Source organism: Pistacia vera, unplaced genomic scaffold, assembly GCF_008641045.1.
Source record: "Pistacia vera cultivar Batoury unplaced genomic scaffold, PisVer_v2 Contig205, whole genome shotgun sequence".
NCBI classification, from domain to species: Eukaryota; Viridiplantae; Streptophyta; class Magnoliopsida; order Sapindales; family Anacardiaceae; genus Pistacia; species Pistacia vera.
This window is the reverse complement of record NW_022196008.1, coordinates 1001799-1013869: the sequence shown is the minus strand read 5'-3', so window position 1 is coordinate 1013869 and position 12071 is coordinate 1001799. Positions and strand designations below refer to the sequence as shown.

Genomic DNA, 12071 nt, shown 5'->3' with positions numbered 1-12071 from the left:
GTTGAAGGAGACATGATTGACTAAAATGGGAAGAAGCTATTCAAGTAGAATTCAACTTCTCTTGCAAAACATAATGTAGTTGGACCTATAGTCCAAACTCCCGAAAACACTAAACCTATAGGTTACAAATGGGTATTCACAAGAAGACGATAGGGGTGAGCGGTTCCGGGTACCTTGCATTTTTTGGGGGAACTGAAATCGAAACAGCACAGTGTAGGTTCCTAAAAAAAGGAACCAGATTTGGAACCTGTCGGTTCTGGTTCTTAAATTCAAGGAACCGAAACCTGAAATGCAGGTTCCAGTTCTTTACCCTTGTACCTTGTAAAAATATTTACCCCTCTATTAGTTAAAAAAATGACAAAAATACTTTAAAAGTTTATAAATATACCCTTAACAAATTAGAAAACCTACATTTAGTAGTTTTCAACTTTTGATTACTCATTCATTTGTGTCCAATGTGACTAAAAAATCCTCTAATCTCTAGGCAACACTTGAATTCAATCAATTAATCACAATTCACTTAAAATTTCTCAATCAAAACCAAAACACAAATAGGTTCCAAACAGGTTCCAAGTCTGGTACTCGCTTCAGGTTCTTTTCCCAGGTTCCAGTTTCGGTTTCGGTTTCGGTTTCGGTTTCAGTTTCAGTTTCGAAACCTGTAAGAACTGGAATCGCATAGTCAATAAAATGGAACCAGAACCTACCCACACAATGTTGGTTTTGAGTAGGTTTTGGTTCCGATTTCAGTTTTACCTGTAGGTTTCAGTTCTACCCACTGGCCATGCTCACCCCTAGAAAACGAAATGAGAAAAATGAGATTGCTAGATATAAGGCTAGACTCATGGCTAAAGGTTTCCTATAGGGACTCGGAATTTACTTTGATGAGATGTATTCACCAATGATGGATCGATCACATTTAGGTACTTAATTAGTTTATCAGTCTTAAAAGGACTTGATATCCATCTCATGGACAGTGTCATTACATATTTGTATGGCACACTAGATACTAATGTTTATATGAAAATCCCTGAAGGATTCAAAATGCCAAAAGCAAATAAAACAAGTCAAAGGAACATGCATTCAATAAAATTACAAAGATCGTTATATGGGTTGAAATAATCAGGACGAATGTGGTATGATTGTCTTAGTGAATATTTGATAAAAGAAAGATACGCTAATAATCCTATATGCCCATGTGTTTTTATAGAAAGGTCAAAATCAGGATTTGTCATTGTGGCATTATATGTTGATGATAAGAACTTAATGGAACTTCTGAAGAGTTCACAAAAGCTATCGAGTACTTAAAAATAGAATTTGAAATAAAGGATGATGGAAAAACAAAATATTGTCTCGGCTTGTAGATTGAGCATTTTTCAAATGGAATACTGCTCCATCTGTCAAATTATGTTGAAAAGATCCTAAAACGCTTTAATATAGATAAGGGTCACCCTTTGAGTACCCCAATGGCAGTTCGGTCTTTTGATTATAAGAAGGATCCATTTCGTCTTAAAGAAGACGACAAAAAGATATTTGGTCTTAAAGTACTGTATCTAAATACAATAGGTACATTAATATATTTGGCTCAATGTATGAGACCAGACATAACATTTGTAATAAATATGTTGGCAAGATTTATCTTTGTACCAACTCGTCGACATTGGAATGTGCTCAAGCATAACTTTAATTACCTTAGTGGACCAACCGACTTGGGATTAGTTTATCCAAAGAAATCTATTAATGATTTTAAATTAGTTGGCTATGCAGATGCTAGGTATCTTTCCGATGCCCATAAAGCTTGGTTGTAGATGAGATATGTTTTTACTTACAATGGCATTGCAATATCATGAGGTTCTACAAAACAAACATTGGTTATTACTTCTTCCAAATTTTTTTTGAGATTTTTGCCCTTCATGAAGCTAGCCAAGAATGTGTATGGTTAAGATCTATCCTCCATCATATTGAGAATACATGCAAGTTACCATGTACCTCAGATACTCCTACAATTATAAATAAAGATAATGCAACATGTATTGCTCAAATCAAAGGAGGATATGTCAAAGGAGACAAAACTAAACATATTTCAACGAAGTTCTTTTACACTCACGAACTCTAGCAGAGTTGAGAGATTGATGTTAAACAAATAAGCTCCAGTGATAATCTTGCATATTTATTCACTAAGAATTCACCGTTATCAACATTTGAAAAGTTAGTGTATGACATCTGTATGCGGCGACTTAATAAGTAACTAAGTTAATTTTTCCATTATGAGAGGGAGTGTTGATCATGGGGAGCATCAATTAGGGGGAGTTTGGAAATGACTATTGTAATGGACTTATATGCACTGTACTCTTTTTCCCTTTGCCAGGTTTTATTCGACTAGGTTTTCGTAAAGGTTTTTAATGAGGCGGTATGAAGCACGTCCAACACCACTTTATAATTTCATCATAGAATTGTATTTCTTTACTTAGGTTTGTTTTTTTGTCCTGCTATTTTTTTTTTTTTTTTTAATCTGCAAATGGTGGATGTCTAAAGGGGAGTGTTGTAAGTGGTGGACTTCCACCAATTTGACACATGACCCATGCAAGTCCACTTGAAGAACATAAATTATAATTTGTTATTGTATAATTGGTCTCTATGGGAGATTGGCAGGTGAAGAAAGACTATAAATTCAGCCCATTTCCATTTATACACAACTCAATTGAGAGAAAGAGTCAATTAAAGTCCTATTCAGCCCTTAATTTTGCCTCTACTTTTTAGTCCCTATAGTTATTTATTTGCAATTACTCCACTAAGATTACCACAAAATGGGGTATTTTTTATTTAGAGCTCAAGCTTTAAATCTTTTGACAAATTGAGGTAGTACCTCACATAGATTTACGTCTGTTTACGAGATAAGGGCCAAATGTTATTTCTTCAAACTTTTCAGCTGCCCTATGTACATGAAATCTCAGGGGTGTTCATGCTATTAGGACTTATTATTATTGCTGTTGGTTATTTCTGGGATTTCCACGAAACGACGTCGGCTGCTATTGAATAAACAGTGTAATTCTATCCCTGAATTTCAGAGACTCCGTCGGAATAACGAAAATCGCAGCTTTTTCAGTAAAGACAAGGGAGAGATGGAGACCGGCGAGCCACGACGGTTCCCTCTGGCGGCTCAGCCCGAAATAATGAGAGCAGCCGAGAAAGACGAGCAATATGCCTCCTTCATCTACGATGCCTGCCGTGACGCCTTTCGCCACCTCTTCGGTACTCTTTATTCCGACCTATTCCACTATTTTCAACTCTAATTTTCCCAGTTTCAAATATAATTTTCTATCTTATCTCCATAGGCACAAGAGTCGCTGTAGCTTATCAGAGTGAGGTTTGTTCTTATTCTTAATATTCCTGATTTTTCAGCCCCAAGCTTCATTGTTTCTGCAATAAGTTTATGCTTTCTTATAAATTTCGTGCAGACAAAACTTGTAGGGCAAATGCTTTATTATTTAATGACAACAGGTTCAGGACAGCAAACACTGGGAGAGGAATATTGTGACATAACTCAGGTTCCAGGCTTAAGCTTCTGTATTTATTTATTTATTTTAGTGATTCTGAATTACTTGTGACCTAATTAATTACAAGTTCAGCTACTGTTTCGTATATACATGAAAATCTAGTGGCCTTTTTAGCAAATTCCTTTCCAGTAAAGTCTTGAAATATCTATTGAGTTTGCCATTGTTTTGTACAATTCTGTGTTGATAGTTGTTCTGTTAGGTTGTAGGCCCTCACAGACTTCCTCCAACACCAGCAAGGCGTGCGCTTTTTATCATATACCAGACGGCCATCCCTTATATTGCTGAAAGAATCAGGTGCCCTTTGGAACTTTATTTAATTTCTTATTTATTTTGTTTATGTTGTTTAGTTTAAAGGGGAAAGATTGAATTTGTGAATCTGCAATTTTGCAGCTCTAGAGTTGCTTCACGTGGCGTGCTCCTTGCTGAATCTCAGTCTGATGAGTTCTATCGGAGCAATGCTCCTAATAGCAGTCAAACTCAATCTTCAGAAATGGTGGAATTTCAGTCCCCCTCAACATCGAGAATGCCATCTTCTGCAGGTTTAAGGTTGAAGGAGAAATTTAAAAGACTATGGTTATCTGCAGTTCAAAGATGGCCTATGGTATACTTGTACTCTAATTCTTATTCTCATACAAGCCTAAGAATATGTTTTTATTGTTATTTTTATCTCTTGCCTATCAATAATATAGGTGGAAGATAAGAATTCTTGGATAAACTAGCTTTTCCTCTCATTCATTTGGACATGAATTTTATTTATTTAAACTCTGAAAGGTTCACAACTAATTGGTTTTCAGTATTATTATGTGTTGGACTTTTTGTTGAATTCAGTCATTTTTAGTGCCTTACATAGCATTATCATTGATAATTTATTCCTTAGACACCTTGTGTAATGTTCCTATAATTTAATTAAGATTTCTTTGCTCTAAACATTTAGGTGCTTCCTATGGCACGTGAAATTTTGCAATTGGTTTTTCGCGCCAATCTCATGTTCTTCTACTTTGAAGGTGATTCCAAGGTTCAAATGTTGTGGTTGTTTTTATTGGTTGAACCTTTTATTTATTTATCATAAATTGTTTTTCCTTCAGGCCTATATTATCATATATCAAAACGTGCAGCTGGCATTCGATATGTATTCATTGGAAAACCAATGAATCAAAGGCCTAGGTATTGCGTCCTCTCTAATTCTTCTTTCTCAATACTACTAAAGATCTATAGGCTTGCACCAGGTATGGTTGTGGGTGTGCCTACCCGTGTGCACTTTTAATGGTTCACAGAAGAACCAGATACGTAAGCTGGTACTTGAACATTGTTCAAAATATTTGAACTTGTTTATTGTCTTTCCATGAAGGTACCAAATACTAGGTGTGTTCCTTTTGATTCAGCTGTGTATCATTGCCGCTGAAGGTCTTCGACGCAGCAATTTATCTTCTATTGCAAGTTCAGTTCATCAGACAACCTTGGGTTCCAACCAAACTACAGCAGGTCCTTATTTTTAAACTTTTATTTAGACATATAAGAAGATTTTTTTTTGTTTCACTTAATTTCAGAAGGGACTTGATATATGAGCTTTGTCAACAAAAAAATCAATTCCGGGTTTGCCAAGTTGATCATATTATCAACTTAAGTGAATTTTAACATGAGGAACAGATTTAACTAAACACTTAAGTGAATTTTCTTTTATTCAAAACAATATATCAATTAAATCACTCTGGGTATTTGCCAAGCTGGATGCAGACTACAAGACTTCTGTGCCACCATCAGAATTTTGAAGTTGGACTTGTTTGAATATTAATGTTCACTGAAGCACCTGAAGTGGCAGATGACATTACATAATTTGGACTGTAGGATTCTATTTTGATGATGTGCTAGCTACCCTTTAAAAATAGTGGCTCCTCTAGAGAGTTTGGCATTTGTTGTCAAACTATTTTTTCCTTAGGCTGGTTTACTAACTGTAGTTGCTCTTTACTTCATGGTCTTGTAGCGCGAGGTTTGCCTGTCTTGAATGAAGAAGGCAGTCTGATATCTATGGAGACTGAGCGGGGGAGTTTGGTTGTAGATTCCACTTCAACTTCTGAGGTATGTGCTTAAGTCTTCCAGTATTCTTGTTAATTTGCAAAATTTTATATATCTAGGTTGTTTCCTAAGGAAAAACTAAATGGAGAACAAAGATAAGAAAACACTGAGGTGCAGGATATCAAAGTTATGTGATTAACATTTAGCATATGACTATCCATGGGCGTAGTTGAGCAAGGAGTGTAACCTGATTGATTTTCACAATTGTGGTTTTCAAAGAAATAAAGCCTCAAACCTTGGAGCCTGTTCCAGGTTTCAGATATGTCCTATGGTACTTGGAAGAGTCCTTGTCTGGTGGGGTTGCCTCAGCACATCTGAATATCCAAATACTGATATTTTTCTTGAACATCATAAACCTTTTAATCCCCAGACCCAGTATATTTACAATCATTATTGGTTGTTTAAATTATCCATATGATGCTATTATCTGCTTGTGTAAGGTTTCTCAAATGAATCTATCATGCAAAAAACCTACTTTTTTGCTGCATGATTTATTGCTTCACTTAGCTCGGTTTAGAAATTTCCCACCTGTGCAGTTAGGAAATATCAGATCATTTAATGGTCATCTCTTCTGAATAACTTGCAGACTTAATGGATTTTTGTTTCTTTTTTGCATGTTTTCACTCACAGGCTACAACTGGAGTTAGCAAATGCACACTTTGCCTGAGTAATCGCCAACATCCAACGGCTACTCCTTGTGGTCATGTATTCTGCTGGTATGGTCCTGATATTCTCTTTTTCATTGTCAATCTCTATTTTATTTCTCTCTCTCTCTCTCTCTCTTTTTTTTTTTCAACGTTCCACTGAGCTGCAGTAATATCTGTAATTGTGCTTAAGGCATGCTATGTTTGCAGGAACTGCATCATGGAATGGTGCAATGAAAAGCCAGAATGCCCTCTCTGCCGTACTCCCATAACTCATTCAAGCCTAGTTTGTCTGTATCATTCAGATTTCTAGGATGGGCATAGAATTACTTGCGGTTAGGAAGAACACTAATAAAAAGCCACCAACTTGTTTGCTTCTTTGAAGATGTAAAGTATAAATCTGGGGAATGAGTTAGAAATTTAGAAAACAAATCCCTATGGTGGTCACATAGTTGTAATTGCATCAGATTTTTTTCAATGGCCAATGAGCGTTCACATAATTTGGAAATTGGGATTCTTTTTTCCTCTTTCTGGTGTAGAATGTAAATTATCAGAAGGGAATAGTTGCATAATGAGTTTGCTTCTGGAGCAATGTTTTTTGTCTTTCTTATTGACGAAGTTGTAATATATCAAAACTTGTACTTCTATTTTTAAAGCAAATAATTTTGATTCATTTGAACTTGCTTTGAAATTTCATTTGGATCTTATTCTGCTGCTAGAATGCTCAAAAATCATTTTACTTCTCGAAGGAGAAATTAGCTAAGACTACTGACTAAATGTGTCGGGTAATTAAATATCAGTTTTTAATAAAATATGTTGTTGTATATTTAGTTAGATATTACAAGGCCTATTTTAGAAAAATGTAACAATGTTAAATGTTTAGGGTGCATTTGTTTTAATATTTCATACTTTATTCCTTATCTTATTCTCGAAATACATGTTTGTTTAATTATTTGGGAAATATGATTTTATTTTTTTAATTACTTTTAGACCCCTTAAATTTATTAATTTAATTAAACACCCCTAGAAAAAAAGTTTAAAAATTAACAAAAACACCCTCACCCACCCATAGTTGCCGGAATCTGTCACAACGGCGTAGAAACGACCGGAATTGGTCAGTAATTCGCCGATTTGGCCTTTTTCGGTCAGATCCACAGTGGATCTAGCGGGAAAAGGTCAAATCTTGGTCGTCGCTAACTAACAATGACGGCCATATCTTTGGCCATCGCTGACGGCCAAATTTGGCCTTTTGCGGCCATCGACGGTCAGATCTGGTCGTAGATTTGACCTTTTTCGGCCAGATCCGTGGTAAATTTGGCCGAAAAAGACTATGTCGACGCACCGGCCAAATCTGACCAGTCTACGTCGTAACACCATTTTCTGGCCAGATTCCAGCGGTGGTGGCCAAAATCTGACATTGTGGGTGAATGTGCTTTTGTCATTTTACAAAATTTTTATATATTTGGATGTTTAGTTAAATTAGCAAACCTATGGGATTTTTTTGTTAATTTTTAAATTTTACCTCGTAATACTCAACTTATTCAACTACCCAATATTATTTCCAAAATCCTATCTAAAATAACAAAACAAACGGACCCTTAGATTTGTAAAGTATACTGTTATATTGGAAATGTGAAATGGCATTTTATTAATAAATAATACAATAATACTAACCTAACAAACCCCTCTTACTAACCCCACGTAGGAGTTTGTGATTGGCTTGGTCAGGCGAAACCCATTATTGAACAGGTGAGACTCATGTGAACTAACGAATTGTGAGCTGACACATGATGTTTGTGAGAGAAAGTTAGTGTTAAGTGTTTGTGCGTGTAGTGTTACTCTAAATAATAATATGTAAAAACAATCAAAATTGAAACAAACTATCTGTAAGTGGTTAAGTGATTCGATAAGGACTTTTAGATATATTACTCAAAAGGTTTTTAATTCGAATATTTATTCGGTTGTCAATAAAGATAGTTACAAAATATATCAATAAAAATAATTTTCTTGTTTCCTTTTAAAAAATAATCTTATGTAACATGACCTCAAATACAAAATACAAAATACTATACTACTATTTGTTAATCTAAAATTAAAGTGATATGACATTTACTTAAGAATCATATGTAATTTATCACATAATATTTTCTTAATCTTTACACATTTTTGTAATAGGAATATTTGAACCTTTTAATGTTGTAATCCTCATGATTCATCGAGGAGCATCACCACACGGGATCTCAAATACCTCATCAAATCCGTCAAAAATTAACTAATCAATTTCACCCGTCCGATAATAGCCACCTATCTAAATCTTTATTTTTTAACATACAANTTGTCAATAAAGATAGTTACAAAATATATCAATAAAAATAATTTTCTTGTTTCCTTTTAAAAAATAATCTTATGTAACATGACCTCAAATACAAAATACTATACTACTATTTGTTAATCTAAAATTAAAGTGATATGACATTTGCTTAAGAATCATATGTAATTTATCACATAATATTTTCTTAATCTTTACACATTTTTGTAATAGGAATATTTGAACCTTTTAATGTTGTAATCCTCATGATTCATCGAGGAGCATCACCACACAGGATCTCAAATACCTCATCAAATCCGTCAAAAATTAACTAATCAATTTCACCCGTCCGATAATAGCCACCTATCTAAATCTTTATTTTTTAACATACAAATGTAAATATATATACTAGGCGTCGAGTCGTACCAAAAATTAGGGTTTCACGTACTGAAAGAGTTATACGCAAGAGTCCCAAGCGGCGAAGCAGCAGCAGCTTAGTCTCCTTTGATTCCCAGCAAACATGGCTACTCAGATTAGCAAGAAGCGCAAAGTTATTCTCTTTCTCTCATTCTCTCTCAGTTTTTCACACTCTGTTTTAATTTCTGAATCATGTTCTTACCTCAAAACTTATAAGAAGATACAAGAGATCACTTGACTTGTCTTAGTTTTGATCTAACATGAAAATGAAATCACAAAAGCAATGTTTGACAATAGCTTCTTGGATTAATCATAAAAATTATATCACAAAATCAATTTTTGACTCGGATCTTTTGTTGATCCAAATGACGATTATATGGCGCAGTTTGTTGCTGATGGTGTGTTCTTTGCGGAGCTGAATGAAGTCCTAACAAGAGAGCTTGCTGAAGATGGATACTCCGGTGTCGAAGTTAGAGTTACTCCCATGCGTACTGAGATCATCATTAGGGCCACACGCACTCAGAACGTTCTTGGTAAATTATCCAATTATTAAGGTCTTGAATTTTCTTTGAATGAAAAAAATTGATTTAGATATGTCATTTAATTTTTTATTATATTATTCCTAATATTGTCTTTTTATTTTCAGGCGAGAAGGGAAGAAGGATTAGGGAGCTGACCTCCGTTGTTCAGAAACGATTCAAGTTTCCAGAGAACAGTGTGGAGCTCTATGCTGAGAAAGTTAACAACAGGGGTCTCTGTGCTATTGCTCAGGCTGAGTCCCTGCGTTACAAGCTTCTCGGAGGTCTTGCAGTTAGAAGGTACTTTCAAATCATTTGAAATTTTTGTTGTAATGTGCTTATTGAGTAGTTGGTTAATCTGTATTAGTGCTAAGATGTGATATATTTTTGTTTAAAAAATCCTTTTGGCGATTAGGGGTTTGACTTTATCGTTTCTGCTATTGATGCATGTATTTTATTTGTTTTTCAACCTGTAGTTTCAATTTGGATAGTTTAAATTTTCATACGTAGACTTGGCCCCTAATAAGTTGGTATGCTACCTTGATTCTTGATTTTTACTAGCTCAAGTCATCTTTACAGCGAGCTGGTTACCTATGAATACCTTTCTCGTGTCTGAGGATGACCATATTGGCAGTTCCAACTATTCTCTATAACGCAGGGAATAACGGTCATATTCCTTGCGACAAAGGTTTGGATGGTACATTTCAATGACCTGCATTTTCCATTGTTTGTGAAGGGTTAACATCGTGTTTAGGGACTATGATGAGGGGAATTTGTTATAACCGTATTTATATTAGTTGGAGCCCCTTAAATTTGATTTACTCACCAGTTATGCTTCAAATATAGTAAAGTTAAGTATTAACCCAATGGTTATAACCGTATTTATATTAGTTGGAGCCCCTTAAATTTGATCTACTCACCAGTTATGCTTCAAGTTTAGCAATGTTAAGTGTTAACCCAATGGTCAGGATGAGTGGATAAAGATATTTGTTTTTAATCATGATATCAAGAAAGTGAATCCTCTTGGGATATATCTAATAAATTTCCTAATACTAAGATTGTAGGTTTTAGTTGTGGTTCCTAGTTTAAAACTTGGTGAGCAGATGGGAAAGGTTGTGAAGGATTTACATTATTGATATTCTGTACGAGCTTTGTGTATCCTTACAAATTGTTTAAAATTAGTGTGAGTTCATATAGCCTTATATTTGCCATGAGGGGTGCTTTTCCATGACTGCACAAGAGATTAGTGAGACATTTTTTGGTTCTCATTTACGTACTCTGTTATGTCTGCAAAGGTCAACTAAGAAAACTGAGTTGTGCACATGTTTCAGTCTTTTGCTACTTTATGTTATGAGCATTATTCCCGCTGCCTTGCCAGATGAGCCCTGGGGTTTCGACTTCAATACTTGCATAGAGGTTCTGTTTTGTTTTGTCTTTTTGGGCTTCCTTTTACTTCTAGTAACCTGCTAAGAGTTTGAATATTCTTGCACTTCCCACCTTTTATTTTTTAGCATATTTTATTCTTGCTTGTAACTTTTTGTCTCGTGGAATTCAGCATCACAACTGTGATCTCTTATTGTTTTATAGGGCATGCTACGGTGTACTGAGATTTATCATGGAGAGTGGAGCTAAGGGATGTGAGGTATGCCAAACTTACCCACCTGTAATTATTTGCTTATATGACTTTTTTTTTTTTTTTTTGTTTTCAAAGTTCAAGTGTTTTTTTATATCCATGCACCAGGTTATTGTAAGTGGAAAGCTCCGGGCTCAGCGTGCCAAGTCAATGAAGTTTAAGGATGGGTACATGATATCCTCTGGTCAACCTGTGAATGAGTACATTGACTCAGCTGTGAGGCATGTTCTTCTTAGACAGGTCAGGTTTCTAATATTTATCTGGTTTAGTTCTTATGCCATTTTCCATTTCTTTCTTGTTTTTTCATCTTTTTGGAAATAATTGTTGTCTTTGGTTCTTGCTTCACATTACAAATGTGTACTGACATCTCCTGTCAAATGGTAACAGGGTGTGCTTGGTATCAAGGTCAAGATCATGCTTGACTGGGATCCCAAGGGTAAGCAAGGACCGATGACACCTTTGCCTGATCTGGTCACCATCCACCCTCCAAAGGAAGAAGAAGAGTATGTCCCGCCAGTGATGACCACCACTATTGAACTTCCAGTAGCATAAACTCCAGAGTTGGGTTATGTTCCAGTAAGAGTCTGATGTAATGGTTTAGTAATAGCATTATGTTTTTATATCTATGTTTGTGCGAGAGAATACTAGACACATCCTTTGAATATTTCTCATTCCTAAGTTATCCTCAAATTTAGAATTTTTTATTATTATTATTATTTTTTTTTTTTTGAGGCGAGAGGTTTTCCTAATTTTTGTGTTTACGCCTCTTTGACGTTATTCTATCTGATGTTGATCTTGTTGTAATCCCCTAAATCCCAAATGTCGCATCAAACTCCATAATTGGCATGTTATTTTAGGCAAGGCACCTATTATTTATGCTCAGTTATTTGCGCACGGAGGTTATCATCTTAAAAACGCCATCCC

General features: G+C 35.1%; 2 protein-coding genes across 2 annotated transcripts; both read left to right on the top strand.

The window, feature by feature from the left end:
- Nucleotides 1-2940: 2940 nt before the first annotated feature.
- LOC116128937 (peroxisome biogenesis factor 10) lies at nt 2941-6950 on the top strand. The gene is made up of 11 exons (XM_031414687.1): nt 2941-3249; nt 3333-3364; nt 3456-3545; nt 3754-3848; nt 3945-4155; nt 4489-4558; nt 4640-4718; nt 4903-5036; nt 5536-5630; nt 6258-6343; nt 6482-6950. Exons 1-11 carry the CDS (start codon nt 3120-3122, stop codon nt 6582-6584), a joined length of 1125 nt encoding a protein of 374 aa, XP_031270547.1. The 5' UTR covers nt 2941-3119; the 3' UTR covers nt 6585-6950.
- A 2051-nt stretch (nt 6951-9001) lies between these two features.
- LOC116128943 (40S ribosomal protein S3-3) lies at nt 9002-11844 on the top strand. Its single transcript, XM_031414698.1, has 6 exons — nt 9002-9129; nt 9382-9529; nt 9643-9814; nt 11102-11156; nt 11256-11387; nt 11535-11844. The coding sequence occupies exons 1-6, from the start codon at nt 9100-9102 to the stop codon at nt 11697-11699; spliced, it is 702 nt and encodes a 233-aa protein (XP_031270558.1). The 5' UTR covers nt 9002-9099; the 3' UTR covers nt 11700-11844.
- Nucleotides 11845-12071: the final 227 nt, after the last annotated feature.